The following is a 24,206-nucleotide window of genomic DNA, read 5'->3' as shown; positions in this document are numbered from 1 at the left end:
AATGTATATGGAATGTTTAACGTGTTAAAGCATATGATGGTTTATTAAATTTATAAGAAATATTACTTATTTAGATAGAAAGCTTTTTCCGCGTAATAATTATATGAATCTCCAATGATTGTTTTCGGATTTGCTCAAAAATTATGGTTGTTCGCTCAGTGGACTGTATACACGCATCAGGGACAATTTCCGTAGAATTCTGGGCGGACACTTGAACCGAAAGGAGCACTAGCACTTAATAAAACTTTCAGGGTACTTTTCACATTTATTTAACCTTTGATCTGTACATGTTGAAAGCTAGAATTGAACTGATGATTTCTGCTCTTACTTCTGCTCTATTTAACACAAAAAAGGACGCCATCGGTCGCGCGCTTGTTTTTGCCCACCAAGGAGTTGTCGCGTTGCTGTCATCATTACGGTAGACACGCAAGGGCTGCATCAATTTTTATTACATAGTTCATTCGAGATGTCGGCTCGAACATCCTCCCCCCGAGATGATTTGAAAAACCTGCCTGAAGAACTTGAAGATTCAGCGTTGTCAAGAATCGGGAGCAAAGCTAGTTTGTGAATTAGACGTCGTAGGATTCCTGTTTTTGTACGCAAATCCACTACTCGTACCAGACCGTCTTTAGCAGGGAAAGTTTGCTCAACTCTTCCAAGTTTCCAAGATTGTGGTGGTAAATTATCTTCTTTAATTATTACCACCATGCCTGGTGCAATATTGCATGTCCTCTTTGTCCATTTGGTTCTGGTCTGCAATCCCATAAGGTACTCTCGGGACCATCGTTTCCAAAAGTTTTGTTGAAGTTGCTGGACATATTGCCAACGAGAAAGTCTATTCACTGGAATATCTTCATATGTTGGCTCCGGTATGGACGTTAATGGACGGTCGATCATAAAATGTCCCGGAGTAAGCGGTTCAGGATCAGCTGGATCATCGGAATGAGCATAAAGCAAGGCCGAGAGTTTAGAACGGCTTCAATTTGACAGAGAAGTGTAGAGAACTCTACCATGTTAAGGGTAGTAGTATGACATATTCTTTTAAGTACGGATTTGGTACTCTTTACACCTGCTCCCATATTCCCCCCATGTGAGGAGCACTTGGTGGAATCATTTTCCAGTTAATTTTTCTAGGTTGACAAAATTCAAACAGCTTCCTTTCCGTTAACTGCTGTTTAAACATTTGGTACAATTCATGCAGTCGGTTCTTTGCACCAACGAAGTTGGTCCCATTGTCAGAGAACATGTCCTCTGGTACTCCTCGTCGGGATACGAACCGGTGTAACGCTGCGATGAATGAATCGGTTGATAGGCTTTCGACTGCTTCCAGATGAATACCCTTGGTCACCATACACACAAAGATACAAATGTACCCCTTAACAGCAACTGCCTTTTGTCCAGGTTGCTTCAAAAGAATAGGTCCAGCATAATCGAGTCCAACCTTTTGAAAAGCTGGTGCTCGTTCACAACGACTGGCTGGCAGGTCACCCATGAACTGACCTACCGTTGTCGGTTTGGTCTTAAAGCACTGGACACAGCTACGAGTGATCTTACGCACAGCAGAACGACCATTCGGAACCCAAAACTGACGCCGAAGAGTCGCTGTGCATTAATTAGACTGTCAACTACATTATTGCGATTTGGTAAAATCTACTGGTGTTTGCTGGAAAATGGTAGTTGGGAATGTCGAAGTCGACCGCCAACTCTTAGCATCTCGTCGTCGATAACAGGATTCAAATTGTACAATCTCTTGCATTGCACACCTGATTTCAAACGGGCTATCTCATCTGCAAATTCTTGATATTGAATCACTCTAACAATCACCTTCATGGATTCGTTCATCTCGGTCATAGTAGGGTATTTTTTCAGGATACGGGTTTCCGCTAATTTCTCCTTCGCGTTCTTGCAGAATCGTAGAACATATGCAATAACTTTTTGTAATTTACGAAAAGATTCAAATTTTTGGAAAACTGGTAATTTTCCATAACGCCCAACCGTATGCACCACGGCAACACACTTCATTTCTGGAATATCATCATCGCATAGTTGGGTAGGAGTTTCAAGCTCGTAAGGATCACTTTTCAAGAACAATGGACCACTCCACCATAAATTGTTAGTTGCTAACTTAATGGCTGATTGACCCCGAGAAACCACATCGGCTGGATTCTCGGAAGTTTTTACGTATCTCCATTCAAAATCATTCTCAGTAGAGATAATTTCACATACTCTGTTTCGCACGAAAATTTCTAGTAGGCTGGGATTTTTCTTCAACCATGCGAGAACCACTTGGCCGTCAGACCACAACACGATTGCACTGAAAAGCAAATTCGAGGAAGAAATAATTTTTCGCACGAGACGATGCAGCAGTAACGCAGCCGCTAGTTCCTTGCGAGGAATTGTGAGAGCTGCCTTTGGAACTACTTTCGATTTCCCACAAAGTAGTTTAACTACGGCATCCAGACCAGGGATCACGGATCGAATGTAGACACAGGCTTCTAATGCACCTTGAGAAGCATCCGCAAAGCCATGCAGCCCAAAGTGAGCAGCATTGGTCACCTATACTTGACGTGGTATGTGCAGTTGATTGATTCCGGCGATAGCGACAAGGAAGTATTTCCAATTTTTCAACAACTCTCCTGTAATTTGTTCATCCCAATCAATGTTTTCCTTCCAGGTTTGCTGCATAAGAAGTTTGCCAATGATAACTACTGGAGACACCAACCCCAAAGGATCAAACATTCTGGCTATCAAGGATAAAACTTGTCGTTTGGTTGGCGTTTCTATATCACAGGTGGGCATTGATACGAACAGCAGCTCGTCCGTTGAAGGATTCCGCATTAATCCAAGCATTTTAATGACTTCATTGGCTCCGGATTCTTCAAAACTTACTAGCTGCTCTCGATCCGCTTCAGGAATGGTCTCCAACAGCTCTAGACTATTCGATGACCATTTGTGCAAATGGAATCCACCGGCCTTCAGCAAGTGAATCAATTGGTTTTGCGCATCACGTGCTTGTGATAAGTCGTCGTATCCAAACAAGCCATTATCGACGTAGAAATTTTTGTCGACTATATCAGCTGCCATAGGAAACTTATCTCGTTCGTCGGTGGACAGCTGCTTAAGGGCCCTTGTGGCTAAAAAGGGTGCAGATGCCGTGCCGTATGTAACCGTTGTTAATTCCAATACACGCACGACGCTCGATGAATCTTTCCGCCAGAATATTCTTTGCAACGGAGTGTGGCAGTCGTCAACAACAATCTGCCTATACATTTTCGCTATGTCTGTAGTCAAAACATAGCGAGGTTCACGGAAGCGTAGGATGATTGATTGCAAGTCGCTCTGAATAATAGTACCTATCTTCATGACATCATTCAGGGAGCGGCCAAACACCTTTGCGGAAGCGTCGAATACGACACGACACTTAGTGGTTGTATTTGATGGTCGAATAACAGCATGATGAGGTAGGTACCATTTGCTTATATGTGGTGGATCGTTGAATTCATTGATCTCTTTGCAGTGTCCAAGATCTTCGTACTCACTCATGAACTCTGAGTTTTGCTGCTTCAAATCAGTATGCTGATTCAACCTTCTTTCCAATGCGTAGAATCTTCGTAGCGCCATGGCTCTGGAGTCGCCAAGCTCATTAAAACAATCCTTGAGAGGCAACTGAACAATGTATCTGCCAGAAGCATCTCGTCGATGAGTGTTTAGGAAATGCTGCCCGCATTCTTCTTCATTGGAACCATGTGCATCGTTGGAAACTTCTTCGACCTCCCAAAACCAACAGATAAGATGATCCAAATCATCAAACGTTGCAGCATGTGAATGTACTATGTAGTTAGATGTTGTCTCGCCTCCATAGCTGCCACCCAGGACCCAACCGAACTGAATCTCCTTAAGTACGGGAAGATTTTCGGCTAATGTTTTCTCTCCTGGCAATAGCAATTTCAGGAACCACTGGCTTCCAATCAACATATCTATTTTGCCAGTTTGATGGAACGTCGGATCGGCGAGTTGAACACCTGTTGGAAGCACCCAGTTACTAACATCGAAGCTTGAAGTGGGCAAGTCTGCCGTCACGTTGTCCGTCACCAAACATTGAAGACTCGCTCTGAAGTCTGAATATTTAGATCGGATTTGGACTATGCTGCTCATTGACGAATGGCTCTTCGTGCTATTTACTCCCTTTACGGTTACCTTTAATGGAAACTGCTGCAATCCTAATGCATTTATCATGGACTGCGAAATCAGATTGGCTTGGGATCCACTATCCAATAAAATTCTGCACGGGTGGGGTTTGTAGTTTTTGTCCATCACCTCTACAACGGCTGTGAGAAGAAGTATATGCTGTATTGGAAGTACACTCGAACAGGTGGCAGCAGTAAGTTGTGTTTGTTCCTGATGATTTTCTTCTTGCGTCGGTTTCTTAACTGTTTGAGTATCAGCTTCTCTGGATGAACTTCTCTCCTTTGTTACTGGAGAACTTGTTTTTGCTTCCGCGTGGAGTAGACTGTGATGCTTCCTATTGCATTTGAAGCATGTTTTATCGGAAGGGCAATCTCTACTGCGATGGCCTTTCCTTAAGCAATTAAAACAAGTGTTTCTTTCTCGAACCTTAGACAATCGTTGCTGTAAGGGAAGCGCTTTGAATTCTGGACAAGTGTAGTTTAGGTGGCCCTTGCCACAGAAGTCGCATTTGTACTCGGATTCAGCGGATGCAGTAGATGCATGTGATTTGGCGAAAGATGCCTTACTCTGGATATTTATAGGTTTGACTTGAGTTGCGGATTGTTTGGGATTGGTACTTTCGCATCTCTCCAAAACGAAGCATTGCTCTTTTAAAAACTTCAGCATCATGTCATATCCAGGAAGTTCCCCATGCTTCACAGTGGATTCCCAGCGTCTTCGAGTTTCTTTATCCAATGCTACTGCAAGCAAGTGGACCACTATTTGTTCCGACACTCCGGTGAAAGGTTGCTCTAAAAACTTCACACTCTCGACGTGCCTTGTGCACTCGTCTATCAGTTTCCTGAGCTCGCCATTTGTTTCCTTAGACATTTTGGTTAGATTCAAAAGGCCGTGAATATAACAGTCGATAGCGTGTCGTTTGTTCTCGTACCTCTCCTCGAGAATTTCCCAAGCGTGTGCATAATTGCCTTCATTAATCGTTTTCGCATCTATTAAACCAGCTGCACTACCCACTAATGCCTTATCGAGATGGTACAACTTAACAGCTGGCGGATCGGGTGCTTTGTCCAATAGGTCCATGAACATTGCCTTAAACTTCGGCCAGCTTTCATACCTTCCATCGAAAGTGGGAATGGGCATTCTGAGAGGTTGATGGATCACCAGTGAAGTGGCAGCATTCGGTGGAATGGAGTTTGCTGCGATAGGCACACCAGATTCACCCTGTTCCTCCAGGATGATTCCTACCATGTCACACAAATCGTCGAAGGCTTCGAAGTGTTGGTCATGAGCATCCATGTCCTCAGCAGATACCAGCTCCAATATTTTCTCTTGCAGGACTTCATACTCCTTTTGAGCAGATTCCAATTTCTTGGTGTACACTTTAATTTGTGCCTGACTAAGCACTAGATTGTCTTCGTGTTGGGGTTGAATGGTACTTAAAATTTTGGTTACCTTACCTTTGGCCATACCGCGGCGATGGACGAGAACACCGAGTTGCTCCATTGCTCGAAGCTTCTCTTTTAGCTTCCGTTTTTTCTTCTGCTTCTTGTTGACGGGAGTGGAAAGATTTGATGCTGACCAGAGTCGGAAAATGTTTTTTTCATTTGCCAAAATCAGGCGAAAATGACGAAAGAACGAAGCTTCTTTCCATACCACTAGCACTTTGCGAAATCGAAAATGAGACAACAGGCTAGGACAAAGCAAGCATGTTGCAGAGCGTTTTCATTATTCGCTCCACACGCTCGTTTGCGCTTTGAGATTCAGAATGATATTGGTACATTCGATATTGAACTTACTGCTGGGGAAACGAACATACACTAGCAATGATATTTATTTGTCGATGCTCGATTCTGTAGATTTGCGAGCTAATGATGGTATTGTAAGACGGAAGCCTGATAGGTGTGCATATTTCTAATTTTAACTATGTTCTAGTTGCATTATTAGATGCACATTACATTAATTTCATTTAATGAATGAGAGTCGCAAATTACTGACCATGCATCAAAACGAAATTGCAACTTCGAATTCTCATAGGAAAACGAAAGTCCCTGCTGCTGCTACTCGTTTTCATAGAATCGAGAGAGGAGGGGACATCGCCTTTATTGTTTTATTTTTTCATGCAGTTAGCGACGAAATAGGCGGGGAAATGACAAAAATGAATTCTCTGAATTTCGTCGTTCATTGAATAGGTATGAGAATTTTAAGCACTGATACTGACTGCCCAAGTGTAGTACTAGCACCAGTATTTTCCACTGGATTGGAATGGGTGGATAAACCTAGCTTAGACTCTGGCATCACACCAGAACCGGAGTATTATGTCAAGCCTTATGCTTGAACAGGAACAAAAGCACCAAGTCGCTTTTTTCCAACCAACGGCGGCATCACTCACTGGTTAATTTCTTTGAAAATGGCGCGACTCACGCTTGCGCTAATGGCGTCTTCCCGCGGACACACTTCACAAAATGGCGGTGACCAACGCTTGCATTAATAGCGTTTACCCGCGAGTACACTTCACAAATGGCGGCGACTCACAGCTTGCACTAATGGCGTCGCCCCACGAGTTCACTTCACAAAATTTGTGGTATTTGGTTTAAAACAGCGGCGACCCACAGCTTGCACTGATGGCGTCTACCAGCGAGTTCACTTTTACAAACGGTTCCACACAGAACTTTCCGGAACTACTATCCACCACTTCACTTCACTAACATCCGGATCGTTAGGACCATTTATGTTCGCTCAGTGGACTGTATACACGCATCAGGGACAATTTCCGTAGAATTCTGGGCGGACACTTGAACCGAAAGGAGCACTAGCACTTAATAAAACTTTCAGGGTACTTTTCACATTTATTTATCCTTTGATCTGTACATGTTGAAAGCTAGAATTGAACTGATGATTTCTGCTCTTACTTCTGCTCCATTTAACACAAAAAAGGACGCCATCGGTCGCGCGCGTAGAATTCGCGCGCTTGTTTTTGCCCACGTTGCTGTCATCATTACGGTAGACACGCAAGGGGTGCATCAATTTTTATTACATAGTTCATTCGAGATGTCGGCTCGAACAATGGTGTTCATAGTATTCCGATGAGACGATTATTTTTCGTAATGAAAATAATACAGCCATTATTTGCCTTGTAATGAAAGAACTATAATCTAAATAGACGATAAAACATTTAATGTTTGTTAATTCAGAACATTTTTTAATTTTTTGTTAAGGTGCCAATGATGAGGTAAAACTTTTGATTGAAGGATTGAAGGATTTTGCAATTTTTTGAGACTCTAAAGCTTTTGCAGATTACTCGTCTTGAAAATTCAACAATTAGGTACAGAACACTAGATTAGGATTGTCGCTTGTAATGCCGTTTGTCTATCTCTTTCATTCTATCAGAGCGCTCATTAGTTTGACAGTTATATACCATGGTATATAACCGTCAACGTAATGGACGCGCTACAAGAGTGTGAGTGAAAATGGTACTACAAGCGACAATTCTAATCTATAGTGTTCTGTTTCTACTATTGCAAGTTATCATTTTTTGGCATCCTAATATCTGAACGGAAATAATTTTGTCTTTTCTGAACACTGCTAAATCAAATGGTAGTTGGCCCCACAAATCATATGAGAAATATAAGCTGACACCTCTAGTTAATTCACAAGAGTTTTCTAGTTTCCATAGTATGAAAAATCAATTCTATAATTAAAAACTAAAAATTTTAAAACTAGAACTTACTCTCCCCAGCAGCAGTTTTAGAGGGTGTTCTTTTTAGTATGTATCTGTGCTGCTCTATTTATTTAAAAGACAGTTCTAAACGTGTTTAAAATTAGGTAACAAATATAACGGCGATGTACACCAATTTAAATGGGGACGGGCATAGCGTAGTTGGAAAATGCCTTGTACGCAGCTCTCCTGGGTTCGATTCCCAACCCCGCACATAGGATTAGAGATTTGTCTAAAAAGAAATTTCTCTAACTCGAAAAGAGACGATTGACCCTAAGGTTAAAACCTCTCTTGCAAATAATCGATCATCCATTAATCGAATAATTTTTGAGAGCTTGATTAATTCATTCGATTAATTGACCAAGATAACCGATTAAAATCAATAAGCGATTACTTAGTAAATCTTAGTTTGGCGACCAAAAAAAGGTCACTGGACACGTTTTGAAAAAATTGGAGAAGCTTTGTCATATTTCTTGTTATGCGACTTTCATTTTCAACGCACACCCTTCATTAATTATGCTCTCGATTAATTGATAGCAGTTGAAGCTTGTAATCGATTATTGATTTTTCGATTATTTTAGAAATTAATCGATTATTTGTGTTAATCGACTAAAAAAAGGTATCACTAACCTCTATAATAAAACCGATTTAATCCACCTAGCAGTGAGATGAGACATTTCTTACACATTTCACTATTGTATTAGTTTGCAGAACTCACGAGAATTAGGCACCCAATTAGAGGTGGCACCCAATTAGAGGTTGCACGAATAAAATCTCGAATAAACTGAATAAATTATAGAAATCAACAAAACGACCGAAATAAGAAAGTAAAGCAAAAAATGAAACAATAGGTTTTTAAATTCATAAAATAAGTAGAAAAATTAATGGAAATCATTATAATTTTCATCCAAATACACGAATCAAATTAGATTAGGTTATTACATAAAAATTAAGATTATATTTAGAAATAGTTATAAGATTAATAGAATAAATTGACTCATACTAACAAATTGAATGAAATAAAACGAATGACTGAACATGAAATGCATAAAATTAAAGATACGAATAAAATGAATCAGATAAATCAAATGAATCAAATGAATCAAATGAATCAAATGAATCAAATGAATCAAATGAATCAAATGAATCAAATGAATCAAATGAATCAAATGAATCAAATGAATCAAATGAATCAAATGAATCAAATGAATCAAATGAATCAAATGAATCAAATGAATCAAATGAATCATATGAATCAAATGAATCAAATGAATCAAATGAATCAAATGAATCAAATGAATCAAATGAATCAAATGAATCAAATGAATCAAATGAATCAAATGAATCAAATGAATCAAATGGATCAAATGGATCAAATGAATCAAATGAATCAAGTGAATCAAATGAATCAAATGAATCAAATGAATCAAATGAATCAAATGAATCTAATGAATCAAATGAATCAAATGAATCAAATGAATCAAATGAATCAAATGAATCAAATGAATCAAATGAATCAATTGAATTAAATCAATCAAATAAATCAAATAAATCAAATAAATCAAATAAATCAAATGAATCAAATGAATCAAATGAATCAAATGATTCAAATGATTGAAATGAATCAATCGAATCAAATGAATCAAATGAAATGCATCAAATAAATCAAATGAATCATATGAATCAAATGAATCACATGAATCACACGAATCACATGAATCAAATGAATTAAATGAATCAAATTGATTTAATTCATCCAGTGAATACAATGAATCAAATTAATGAAATGGATCAAATGAATAAAAAGAATGGATCAACAAAATGAATAAAGTAAAAAAAAAATGAAATGCATTAATAAAACAAACGAATCAAATAAATAAAATGAGCTGGAGTGATAAAATGAATAAAAAGAAGAAAATGAGCAGAATTAAATGCATTGATTGAAATGAAAAATTGAACAACAGTAAAAAGTTATAAATTAATATAAAGAAATAAATTGAATCAAATAAATTATTTGGATGAGTTTTAATCATAACTGAAAAAGTAGTCAGATTATTAAAATGAAGAAACTGAACAAAATGAATAAACTGGAAAAAAATAATAAAATGCATACAATGAAAACAATGAATGATATGAGTAAAATGCACAAAAAAATAAACTGATCAGAGTGAATCCAAAGAATGAAACGAATAAAATAAGTAAAATGAACGCAGATGAACAAAACGAATAAAAAGATGCGGAATGAAATTATTAATTAAAATGAAATGGTCATATATTTGAAGCCAAACACATTTTTGAATAAAGATAATGAATAAACCGAATGAAAACCATTGCATCAGAAAGTTTTGAAATGTTTTTGAAAATCCCATCTTCTGAGAAAAGGCTAATAAATATGCAATGGACTTTCTAGGGTTTCTATCTTTTTTTTGTTTTATTCTTTTTGTTTTCATGCTTCTTTACTTGACGAATTCAAAGTTTACTTTTTGGTCACATATTCCCGAAAAAAGATTTATGTGCAGAACAGAATTTACTGGTCCAGTATTTTAACGCGCAATTGAATATAGTAAAGTGAGACAAGGTCACATGTGCTTTCAAGTCCCTTGAACAGAGAACGACAGAGGGAGAATGCGATTCGTGAACGAGACAGGTAGATATTTCAATGTTTTTATTTGCATTGAAGTAAATAGTGTGAAATGTCTAGGCTATGTCGATTGTATAAAAGCCGTGTTTGTATTGTTTCGTTCGGAATTCTCGTGTAGGAAATATGGATAAATAAGTCCTATACAGACCACTATTGTGAAAAAGAAATGGTTCAAACTACTCAGTATATCCAAATATGGACGACGATAAGTTAGAAGACACATTGTAGTTGCATCCCCCATCGAGAGTGGGTACTTTGGGGACTTCTTTTCCTGGATCTAATTTGTGGATATTTTTGGTCTTTGATCCGTTATTTTTCATGAAAGTTCGTACCAATACAACGAATGTGCACCTGATACAACTCATGGTTCATTCGCCTGCGCAACGTTCCGTCTTCCATCTGCACGCCACCATAGATGGTACGCAACACTTTTCGTTCGAAAACTCCAAGGGCGCGTTGGTCCTCCACGAGCATAGTCCAGGTCTCGTGGCCGTAGAGGACCACCGATCTAATCAGCGTCTTGAAGATAATCAACTTCGTGCGGCGGCGAATTTTGTTCGACCGGAGCGTCCTCTGGAGTCCAAAGTAGGCACGATTTCCCGCTATGATCCGTCTCTGAATTTCTCTGCTGTTATCATTGTCGTCGGTTACCAGTGAGCCCAAATACATGAATTCGTCGACCATCTCGATTTCGTCACCGTCAATCCGAACTCGGGTGGGAGGTTCACATTGTCGTCTCTAGAACCTCTTCCTCTCATGTATTTTGTCTTCGAAATCCTGGCTTCAGCTTTAAGTCTTTGAGCATATATTTCATTCAAAATTCAATAGAGATACGAATAGTTTAAATATCGCACGTGGAATGTCTCTTTTGAAAATTTCCATCGTCATACTTTCATATTACCAAGTTAAGCCAAATATTTTTCTGATATAGCCATGAATTTCCTTAATTATAGTGTAGATACAGGCTTTGAATACAATTGAATTAAAGTTGAGTTGATGTAGCAGCAGACAAAAAATAGTTTTGTTTTCTCAAACCTTCGCAATTACAATTAATAAATATTTCAGATTGGCAGAAGATCTTATCACACAACTTAGAAATGCATACAGAAATAGCTAGATAAATGCGATAGAAGAGAGACAGAGAGAGAAAGAGAGAGAGAGAGAGAGAGAGAGAGAGAGAGAGAGAGAGAGAGAGAGAGAGAGAGAGAGAGAGAGAGTGAGAGAGAGATGGGGGGGGGGCGTGTGAGAAACGGCAAATGATGGTTAATGCAGTGACATTATTTGTATAGTATATTATTATGTTATATTGATTCTTACATTCTTATCATAAATAATGTAAGTAGTAAGTTTTGCTCCATAACCAGTATAACCAAAATCTTGCAAAAGAGCTAAATTTTCGCTAGATTTTTGGGCTTCAAACATACAGTTGCTTTCGGTGACGCCACAAGTATAATTATATTAGAAATCTTTTATCTCACTACTAGGTGAATTACTTGTTGATCTGTGTATTGATATACCATCCAACATTTACCTCATGATTGAACGCAATGCCTAATCCAAGGAATAAATACTAGAACTCACTGTTTCTTTATCAACGCATTATTTTGTCTTTGAAGTGAACTTATATATTGATTTTTGAGAAATAGTTCTTTTATTATAAAGGTAATTCCCAAAATGTTCTCAACATCGAATTCCTTGAATCACGTAGATGTGTTTTCATACCCCGATATTCAAAATCGGTTTAGTTTTGCCCCTAAAACACCAATAAAGCAATACTCTGTATGAAACAATCTCATTTTTAATTGGTGGAAATTGATAAGCGAGAACTAAAAATACAAAATGTCTAATATCTCCGTCGCTCGTGTACGGATTTAGACAATCTATAGCTTGTTGGAAAGGTATTTTTACAAGTTTTCTACTTATGCGCAGTTTGTGGGACAATATTGTATTGTTCAAAAGTTATTTGCGAAAAACCTGCTGTGTTTTGACAAAATCGCCCATATCTCAGAAAGTAAAGAACATATCGAAAATCAAAAATAATAGTGTCAAATGGCAACGTTAGGCCTTTCATTTGAAACTAATTTCATTAAGATCGGTTCAGCCATTGCTGAGATAATTACATGACATTTTGTACATACATACATACACACATACACACACACACATACAGACATTGTCTCAATTTGTCGAGCTGAGTCGATTGGTATATGAGACTCGGCCCTCCGGGCCTTGGAAAAAGTTGTCAAAGTTTGAGCGAATCCTATACATTTCTTTTGTAAGAAATGTAAAAAAATTAAATTGTGGAACAAAACTGTTGAAAATTATAAAACTGGGGATATATTTGGTTCAGTTCTAGTTCCACAATGAAACACGTATATAAAAATAAAATGCTGTAGAACAAAAGCTAAGGTCATTGTTTTCATTTCAAACTGGTTTCAGTTTAATTCTAAAATTATTAACCCTCTAGTGCCCAAATTTTTTTTTTTGGCTTGAAAAAACTTTTGGAGGTGGGCTTCGTGATGAGAAAAACGAAAATAATGTTGAAAATTCTTGAAAGTAATGGATTTTTCATTAAAGCCTTAAAAATAGTAGGCCGCCTAGAGGCGGTGTTGGGCATAGAAGAGCGGACTGTTAGCTGCATTACGGAATTTTAAATATGTGACGCGGGAATCTCGCCAATTTACGACTATACGCACAATGATGCCACCTGGCCTTTTTTGATGATAAAGTATTGATCGCGTGAGATGTTTTTTGAATAAAACTGCAAATCAACTGATACTTGTTATTATTTTTCAGCCTCAATGCTCCTGCATTTTAACTTAGGCGCACACATTGTATTCAAAAGCTAAATTTTCGAAATTCTTCAGGGGAAATTTGGAAGTAAAAAAACAAAACGGGGGTAGGCGTACGTAGTATATCGATTGCCTTGTACGCAGCGCACCTGGGCTCGAGCCCCGATCCCGCACATAGGGTTAGAAATTTTCATAAGAGATTTTTCTAACCCGAAGAGGCGAATGACCTTAAGGTTAAAACCTCTATAATCGAAATAAAAAACACAAATTTTGCTTGTGGTTATATGTGGTTATATATACGGCCAAGGAAAGTTGTTTTCGCGTGCTATCGAAAAATCTAGTTATTCGTAGAATAGCTTTGAACTCGCCCTAAATAACAAAAATGCTGAAACTTAAAAACTTTACCTAGGGTAATGAGCCTATTTTCGCCCTAGCCATGTAAAACCGTTTGTTAGAACGGCTTTAGCCATCTTTGTTCAACGTATTGGTTCAAATGGCGATTTTTGATATAATAATGGTTCATAAGAAGAAAGCAAAGATATTGGTGCCAATTCTTACGCATTGCATCAATTGTATTCCGAGTAATTAATGAAATGGTGAGGCACCCTTCCTAATACTACTAAAGCAGGCTCTTCACTCTAATACGCTCGAAAACTCAATATCACTTACAACGTGTACGAAAAAGAATTTAATGTAACATAAACACATTGGAGAATGGTTTAAACAGTACTTGAAGCGCAGAACTAGAGACGGCGCCATATGTCTAATACAAAAGGAGAAAAAAGATTCCGCCAACTAGCCCCAGACTCCCCTAAATATTATTAAATGATAACCATATCCATATTCTAACAGCAACATTCACCCAAAGTTTTTAAAACATACTTCTTTTCAGCTAAAATTGCACATATTGCTAGTTTCGGTACGATAAGTAATAACCAAAGACTGAATTTTTTTTCGCTCAGGTGCCCAACACCGTCTTTAGGCGGGCAAAGTATTTTACCGAAAAACCTAAACTTCCGAATTATTCCACTAATCCAATTCACATCAACAGTGCAATGCTAGTAGCTACTTAAAAATATTTTTTGAAATTTCCAAAAATAGTTAAAATTTGTTTAATGAAGATTACCACTACACACAAAATAGTTTTTTCCACGTTTTCCTCGAATTTTCAACTTTGAGTTTCAATTTCCTTTGACAGAAAGCTACGAGTATTCAAATAATGTGTGTGTATGAAAGGTGTGAGCGTTGGGAAGAAATGCTAGAGCGGAAGACAACATACAGTCATGTTTTAGTAGTTTTATTTAGATTTTTATAGAGACCGCCTAGAGACGGTGTTGGGAACTAGAGGGTTAAATTACAGGTTTGGACAATAATAATACTGCATATCATAAAACAATTTTATTTGTTTAGCTATAAATCGATTAAGAAATGGTTAGCCTAAAGGTTGTTTACCTAAGTGCATTAGTACATTATTAAAAATTTAATTTTAAAATGAAATTTCATAGTTCGTGGAAGAACTTCCTCATCATATAGTACATAATATGAATACTCGTGTTGAGTATATTTTCTGAACAGACCAGCCTATTTTATCTTAATGGATCAGCCAATAATGCCATTTTTTTCAATTGATCGATTTATGGCAAATAGATTATTTTTCGCATAGTCGCTAATTGCAATCGATACATACCAAGAGATAATTGAAATTATTGAATAAATCGATTAGTTCAAAAGTATAGCAAAGAAAATGGTATTGTACTTGACGGCGCCGATGGTAGAATGGTAAGTGTGACCGCCGTCTCACACCAGTTGGTCTGGGTTTAATTCCAGCCGAGGTTGAACATTTTCTGAGAAGGAAAAATCTGGTCACGCCTTCCTTCTGAAGAGAAGTAGAGCCGTTGGACCCCGGTCCATGACATGAGTTGATGGGTACGATATCTAGTCCAGATAGCGGAGTCACCGCCTAGTAGCGGAAATAGGTCGAAGGAAAATAACTAGAATATGAAGAATGGTATTGTACTTGATTTTAGCATTTTGTTACTGTTAAAGGACCATCAATAAATTATGTTTTAAGAAGGAGGGTGTGAATAGGCAAATATTATAAAATAACAGTATAGTCCACCTCTGCAGTTCTCAATCATTTTAACGCCAATATGGCACAAAAAGTTCCTAGCACACTGTGAATTTCGTCGTACGTAATGGCAGTTCACATTGCACTACAATACATTATTGTAGAGGTGGCAACATTTTTCAATTTTTTAATTCATTATCTTTCCAGTATGGGAATACTGCATTACGTCGTTCTAATGATTGTGTTATAATACCGACATGAGACATCGAGAATTGTGTAGTCTGACCAGTTCATTAACAGACACAGTTTACCTGAAACAATGAAAAAACGAACCAAAATCGCTTTCCAAAATACTGTAAATCTCTTTTGCCTACGTGTATTTGGAATAATTTCACTAACACAGCTCGAGAAGATTGTGCTAGTTTAAAGCAGTAACCCTAAAATGCAGATGATGCAAAAACAAAATTACACAGTTAAACTCCCGAAATAATATGCATGGTAAACACTGAGCTCCAACTGTTATTTTGTCCATCCATTGATTCTTACGTTCCATGGGTCCGGCAGCATACTTAATGTTTCAGACTAAATGCCAACACATTAGGAGATGATAATTTTGCCCACCTTTCTCTTCCCCAGCAAAGTTCAACCGGAAACGAGCTGGAATTCTGACTGGTTCTTGTCTTGATACATATAAGGAGAGTGGCGACAACACTCTCAAAAATGGAACAATGACTATTTGTCGGTGTCATTCCAAACTAGTCAAATCCATGTATTTTGAGAAGTCGTTTGTTTGAACTTAAGTGGGTCTACTTCGTGAACGTGTTTGACATTTCATTCTACGGCGCACGCTAATCCCCAGATAAACTCATTCCGGAACCGGTTCGGATTTCTGAATGGAGTCATTATGGATTCCAAATGAAATGCAACAACCGATTCCGACTTAGAACCGGTTGTTGCATTTGATTTGGAATCCATACTGACTCCATTCAGGATTCCGAATCAAATACCGAATGGTTTGACCGGGTCGTAGAAGTACTCCGGAGAAAATCGTTCCTGTACTCTCTTCTTCTCTTTTTTCTTCTTCTGGTAGCAAACCGGAGTAAAAAGGAGCAAAGATTTTTTGCTCCTGTTTACTCCGGAGTGGAACAAACCTATTTTTATTGCGATTTAAAACCTTTTTCATCTACAAATGGCGTTTCATTTATGTCCTTTATGATTCGTATGGGATTTACTGGAGCAGACTATATTGCAATGAATAATATTTGGTGTATAGCAAATTGTAACACATGAGAACAGGATAGAAAGCTAGAACGGGAGGTAGCATATTTTTACTGAAGACTATATAGTCTCCCATCATTCATTCATGAATTATATCACACGCTCTTAAAAAAACTACATTTTTCATGTCACCGTGGTCGTGCCCTGTACACAACTCTTCATTTTTTTCGGTTGCCATTTTGGCAAACACATTATTATCTGGAATTATCACTTGCCCACGATATCCCAGAAGCTTCCATTCGGATCATTAAGCCATTTTCTGTTTTAGATTTTTTCCGGTCTAGCTGACGTTAAAGTTAGGTAATCGACCTTTTCAACCTTTTTGTACGCAAATAGACAAATAAAAATAGTTTTATTAAATTGAATTATCACGACCACACCTTCCATTAATCTACCTTGATCCCTATTCTTTTGCAGCGATAACTGTTAAAAATGCTAACTTATATGGTTAAATTCACTGTCATGTAGGACGGATAGTGTCAAACGAAAACGTGTTTACATATTTTTAGTAAATCAATTAAAATCATTCTGAGGTTTTAAAGGTTGAACTAATATATTGTTATGTTAAGAAAAATGAGCTTTATCGGTTCATGAAATTAAAGGAATTTTATTCTTTATTTAATGGCCCAAATGGCAGGACATCAACGATAATATTTACCGTTCTATGTTCGAACAATCAAGTTTATAATACATGTGTAAACATTTGATTGAATATACGTCAAAACCAGGGATGTAATGCACCTCAGAGCAAATAAAGAGAAAAATAAAAAACGCTCTTTGCACTGTACATGTGAACCACCGCTCTTCTCTTCTTTTTCGTTTTCAAGTTTCTCTTTGTGCGGTCGCTCTGCACATCGCAGTGTTTTTGTTCTGCTCTATTTTTCATCGCTGTATTTCGCTCTTTGTGGCACATTGTGTGAGCAAATAACAAGCCAGGTCAAAATATTTGCGCCGCCATACCAGCCTATCCCAACTAGAGACATAACTATGCCGGCCGTTTTGAAATTTCTATACGGTCAGCTATAAATTCAGTCACACTCATGCTCTTTGTTGACTGGTAAGAATAGAACACGAACTCGTGTAATTCGACACCATTATCTGATGGTATGAAATCAAATGAAATGCAACAACCGATTCCGACTTAGAACCGGTTGTTGCATTTGATTTGGAATCCATACTGACTCCATTCAGGATTCCGAATCAAATACCGAATGGTTTGACCGGGTCGTAGAAGTACTCCGGAGAAAATCGTTCCTGTACTCTCTTCTTCTCTTTTTTCTTCTTCTGGTAGCAAACCGGAGTAAAAAGGAGCAAAGATTTTTTGCTCCTGTTTACTCCGGAGTGGAACAAACCTATTTTTATTGCGATTTAAAACCTTTTTCATCTACAAATGGCGTTTCATTTATGTCCTTTATGATTCGTATGGGATTTACTGGAGCAGACTATATTGCAATGAATAATATTTGGTGTATAGCAAATTGTAACACATGAGAACAGGATAGAAAGCTAGAACGGGAGGTAGCATATTTTTACTGAAGACTATATAGTCTCCCATCATTCATTCATGAATTATATCACACGCTCTTAAAAAAACTACATTTTTCATGTCACCGTGGTCGTGCCCTGTACACAACTCTTCATTTTTTTCGGTTGCCATTTTGGCAAACACATTATTATCTGGAATTATCACTTGCCCACGATATCCCAGAAGCTTCCATTCGGATCATTAAGCCATTTTCTGTTTTAGATTTTTTCCGGTCTAGCTGACGTTAAAGTTAGGTAATCGACCTTTTCAACCTTTTTGTACGCAAATAGACAAATAAAAATAGTTTTATTAAATTGAATTATCACGACCACACCTTCCATTAATCTACCTTGATCCCTATTCTTTTGCAGCGATAACTGTTAAAAATGCTAACTTATATGGTTAAATTCACTGTCATGTAGGACGGATAGTGTCAAACGAAAACGTGTTTACATATTTTTAGTAAATAAATTAAAATCATTCTGAGGTTTTAAAGGTTGAACTAATATATTGTTATGTTAAGAAAAATGAGCTTTATCGGTTCATGAAATTAAAGGAATTTTATTCTTTATTTAATGGCCCAAATGGCAGGACATCAACGATAATATTTACCGTTCTATGTTCGAACAATCAAGTTTATAATACATGTGTAAACATTTGATTGAATATACGTCAAAACCAGGGATGTAATGCACCTCAGAGCAAATAAAGAGAAAAATAAAAAACGCTCTTTGCACTGTACATGTGAACCACCGCTCTTCTCTTCTTTTTCGTTTTCAAGTTTCTCTTTGTGCGGTCGCTCTGCACATCGCAGTGTTTTTGTTCTGCTCTATTTTTCATCGCTGTATTTCGCTCTTTGTGGCACATTGTGTGAGCAAATAACAAGCCAGGTCAAAATATTTGCGCCGCCATACCAGCCTATCCCAACTAGAGACATAACTATGCCGGCCGTTTTGAAATTTCTATACGGTCAGCTATAAATTCAGTCACACTCATGCTCTTTGTTGACTGGTAAGAATAGAACACGAACTCGTGTAATTCGACACCATTATCTGATGGTATGAAATCAGAAGAAGAAAAATTTTAATATGTTATTCTAATCATATTCATATTGTCGGCGCAGAACTCGAACTTATTGGATATCACTGAGGTTTAACATGAACTTTGAGTAACATTTATATGTGTTCATATAAATTCTACACATCAAATTGATCAAATTCAAAATCAAATCACATTGAGGTACGATTCATATGACAAATCTTATGAATATAAAACATATTTTCATTTCAGTTAAGATGAAGTTCAAATGAATTTCAAAACACCCAACGAAAGGGGTTCGAACGGGTCTGCAGTTTAGATCATTTGGTCCTCTCTATACCGAACATTTTACTCACTACCCCAACAACAATCCCTACTACAAAACACATCGCAACATCCGTTTCACAATCAAACCACGTAATCATTGTACGTACCTGTATTTACCCGTTATTTTTCTTTTAGCATCAGCCAGAGAACCGCTCCCACAACGGAGAAAAGAGTTTTTAAAAAAATAAGTTTTTTAAAAAGCAACAAATCTTCAAAATTTCTCCAAAAGCTCGTCGACATTACGTCTAAGTTCAAGTTATGAGCTACTCAAACTTAAGAGTAGCTCTTGGTCGGCCATTTCGTTTTTTTTTTGTCAGATTTTTCATTTCCCAACCCAGTAGCAATGAGATAACTGAGATCATTAGTTATTCATATAACTTGAATATGCTATTCTAATCTTATTCATATTGACCGCGCAAGATTCAAACCTATTGGATATCACTGAGTTTGAACATGAACTTTTAGTAACATTCATATAGTTTCATATAAATTTTACACAATTAAGCGAAGTGCGATCCATATGAGAAATTTTATGAATACAAAAGACATTTTCATTTCAGTGTAGTCTCCGGAATAAGTTTCACATTGACACAGAGCATTTAAACACCATTATACATACTTTAGGAAAGCGATTTCAAACGTTTAAATTGTCTGACAGTTTTACATATAACAGGTGGAGGAAAACAAACCCCCAAGTGGTGTGAGTAAAATAATTTGTATAGAACTCTATAGTTTTTTTTTCATTGTGAGTGTTGTCTTGATGGGCCAGATGAAAACAACCGCAGTTTTATTAAGTATGGTTGGCTATTTTTACATAAGGTTCATTTTAAAAAACAAAAAAAAATCGATTTTACGTGTTACAATATTATGTATATTTTACCTAAAATTTATCGAATGGACGGAAAACTATGTATAGCTTAATGGCCCAATTATGGATCAAGCCTCCAAAGTAACAATTGATGTTTTATAGCACGCTACAAGTGCAATCTAAGTTTTATGAGTGGCTATAAAACCACTATAAAACCGCAGTTGTTATTAGGGCTTACTACTCGACCTAGGAGGATTGAAACACCTTGTTACAACTCTCCTCGATGATGAACTTCTAGTCTTATGGTAATGTTATAATCACATTCACGTTCCTGAACTAATAATAATAATCAAGATTCTTCTTTCTTGAATTAACAACAGCAATGAATATTCTCAGTTTATTAGTTATCGGTCATTTATAGCCATGGAATAAGCAATTGTTCTAATTTTTGACATTAAAAATGTCTTACTCCACTATCTAGGGCTAGGTGTCATTCTAAAATCTAAACTATCTCCCATGTAACGAAACTATGTAAGGTTTGCACGCTTTTAACTCCGATATTACTAGATGGATTTTAATCATTCATACACCAACCGATTCAGAAACACCTAACTTAAATATTGGTAATAATTTAATATCTCCCCAATAAAAGTAGACTTTTGGAAATTGGTAAAATTAAAAAGTTCACGAAAAACGGGAAAAATACCATTCGTGAGGCAGATTTCTCAGACACAGCCGTCAAAATAGGGCAGCTTAGTTGCTCAATGAAACACGAAAAGTCATAAATAGAAGCAACGCATGTCCGTTTAAATCAGTCGTTGCTCTTATCCCACACGAGCAACGTCGTCTCCGGGCGATGCAATAAGCGCTATCGATTTTCGGTAACGTTGGCATTTGCACACACTCGCACCTAAGTGACTAAACCATATACGGTTAGTTTATAAATAGAGGTGACGCGTACCCGTTTGAATCAGTTTTTGTTCTTATGTCGAACGGGTAAGATCATGGCTGCAGCGTCTGGGCACTACAATAAGCGGTAGACGCTATGCATTTTCGGCAGCGGTGGCCGTGTGCGGATTTGTCGGGTACCAGCATGGTGTCACAGAATGATTTGCAAAGTGGGTGGGCGGGGTGGTTTGGATTTAATTCAATACGGTGTGTGCTGCTTAAGAGTGTTGCGTTTGAAAAAAATATATTTTTATGCATGCGTGTGCGTTGTAACTTGTAATCCATGTTTACGGCGCTTTGTAGCTGCGTAGGGTAAAGAGCCTATTGGTTTTCATGTTTCATATTTCGGTTATATGTTTTTTATCAGTAAGGCATCTGACAACGTGCTTCTGTAGTTATTGCACTGTTCAGCAGCGTAGTATTTTATATAGGAGAGTACACGCGGATTTTGAAATTTACGCGGTTTTCATTAACGCGTTTTTTTTAAATTTACGCGGTTTTCATTTACACGGCCTCTATCCCCTGCGTGAAAAATCTGAGTGTAGTTGCATCGGAAACAATCACATTCCCACCAGAACTTTTTGTTTTCTAATTTCAAACACTTTTGTTTCGTACTGCACACAACGGAAAATTTTAAAACAGAACTTACCGTCCCAGCAGCAGTTGAAGCGGGTGTTCTTTTTCGATTCAAATTCAAGCCATGTCTTAAGCGTTACTAGACTTAAAATTGTTTTCCCAGTTTAACCAGTCAGAATATCTGTCCTACCCTATGTATTTAAAACACAGTTCTAATTGCGTTTTAAGGTATACAACAAATACGGTTGGGTATACTAATTTAAATTTTAAAATAAATCTGTTTTAAATTATGAAACAAACCGCTGTACTGAAGATATAATTATGTCAGTCCTATTACCACATAAAACACCTATATAACATAAAACGCTGCAGAATTGGTTTAATAATACAATGTTTACACTACAGAGTTATAACACGTTTTAATAATTAGCAACAAGAAAAATGTCACCAAGATAGCATAAAAACCCGTTTTAACTGGTAGTGCGAACGTTGCATAACAATGTAATTTATCAAATAATTTCATTTTTCCACCACTAATCGATCAAGAAATACTTACACTTAAGATTGTTTACTTAAGTTCATTAGTACATTATTGAAAATTTAAATGGAAAATGAAATTTCATATTTTATGGAGAATCTGTATATTTCCGTTGGCGGGCGTGGGTTTCCTCATCACAGCTCTCAATATGGAACATTTCTTTTGAATATATTTTCTGGACAGACCAGCCTATTTTTACTAGATGGATCAGCCAAATAATACCAATCACCTAGTGAGATACTTGATTAATTAATAGATTACCGTTAAAAGACCTTCAATAAATTATGTTTTAATGGGGAGGATATATAGCAAATTGTAACATATGAAAACAGGCGAGTGAACAAGAACGTGTGTCGATATGTGTGATAGATAAAAAAGCTATATTTTTAATGTCACCGTGGTCGTGTCCTGTACACAACCCTTTAATTTTTACTCCTATCAACTTCTGAAGCTTGGAGCAAAGTGGTCATAATTCAAAATAAACCAAATACTACCGATATGGATACCAAATTACGTATTTTTATAAACCCGCATCACTTGAAGTCATACATAGTATCACTGGTCATATCAACCATTTTAATGAATGCAGAATGTTCTACGGGAAGTGGTTGGAAAATAATAAATATATGAAAAATGATTAGATAAAGTACACACCTAGAAAAAATCGTGTAAATTTACGTCTCCTAACCCTGACATATACGAGCACCAAAAATGACTTAGTTTTACGTTTGATTTAAATTTTACACGACGTTGAATTTCGCAAATCATGTAATTTTACTTCGCATATAGCGTTTGTTCTGAATGATGATTAAGTATAATTTTATGTCATTGCGCAATTAAAGCATAGGTTTCATGTAAAATTAAACGGAACACGGTTATGTTCCGTCATTTCGTGAATTACGGTTTGTTAAATTGTGTCATAGTAGCAATTACGTCAACGATAAAATTCATACATTTTGGTGTGTATATTACTGTTATTTCTGTTGAGACCAGTGCAGAAATTTGCTGCATTTGTAACCAAAATCTAACATTAAGTGTGTTTTAAGGAATTATCTTAGTGTAAAGGGATAAAAATGACACAATTGTAACATTTGATGCTTTAGAAAACGATTTGATACTATTTAAAATAATTGGTTACTTGTTTCAACTCACATAGATTGCTGTTTCAACTTTCCTCGGTAGGAGGAGAGTTGAAACAAAGAAACCATTGTTACAAAAATAAATATATTCATGCTTTGCTATTGATTTGTTTAAGTCCATAAAATGAACTCCTCTGTATAAGCCAGTATCAAAATGAAATCTTACCTCCACCGCGATAGTTTGTTGAATATCCGATATTTCCTGTTCCTGCTACACGACCCACTGCCATTTTCGAAATTAATCAATTTTTTGCAGAATCTGGAAAGGTACAAAATGTTACGTTCTAAGCTTATCAATCTGCTTTCAAAACCTCACACATGCAACAAAAGTATTACAGATCAATATCATTAAGGGGTTACATAGGGTGACCATATAAGACGAGTAAAAAACCAGGACAGTCGAAAGAAGACTGCCTTCCCCCGTTACCTCTAAATAGACTGTGACTTCTCCGTAGATTTTCGGCAGTTTAAAAGTTCTGGGGTATGGTAGGCTAGAAAGTCTTCCATTAGAATTCAATTACCGGGCACTTTTTCGGATTCACACACACCCAGTTCTTGCTACACTACATTCAGCGAAGGTTTTATGCTAGTTTTGGAGAAATCATAGAAACGGATGAGATGAAAT

The 24,206-nt window shown here is 37.0% G+C and overlaps 1 protein-coding gene across 1 annotated transcript; it reads right to left on the bottom strand.

Moving 5' to 3' along the window:
- Positions 1–1,063: 1,063 nt before the first annotated feature.
- LOC131687629 (uncharacterized) lies at positions 1,064–23,811 on the bottom strand. The gene is made up of 4 exons (XM_058971714.1): positions 23,748–23,811; positions 2,605–5,762; positions 1,764–2,556; positions 1,064–1,602 (listed from the first exon to the last, which is right to left on the bottom strand). Exons 1-4 carry the CDS (start codon positions 23,809–23,811, stop codon positions 1,064–1,066), a joined length of 4,554 nt encoding a protein of 1,517 aa, XP_058827697.1.
- Between the last annotated feature and the right edge of the window lie 395 nt (positions 23,812–24,206).

Source organism: Topomyia yanbarensis, chromosome 3, assembly GCF_030247195.1.
Source record: "Topomyia yanbarensis strain Yona2022 chromosome 3, ASM3024719v1, whole genome shotgun sequence".
In the NCBI taxonomy this organism is placed as follows: Eukaryota; Metazoa; Arthropoda; class Insecta; order Diptera; family Culicidae; genus Topomyia; species Topomyia yanbarensis.
Note: the sequence above shows the minus strand (reverse complement) of the source record. Positions and strands in the feature narration are given on the sequence as shown.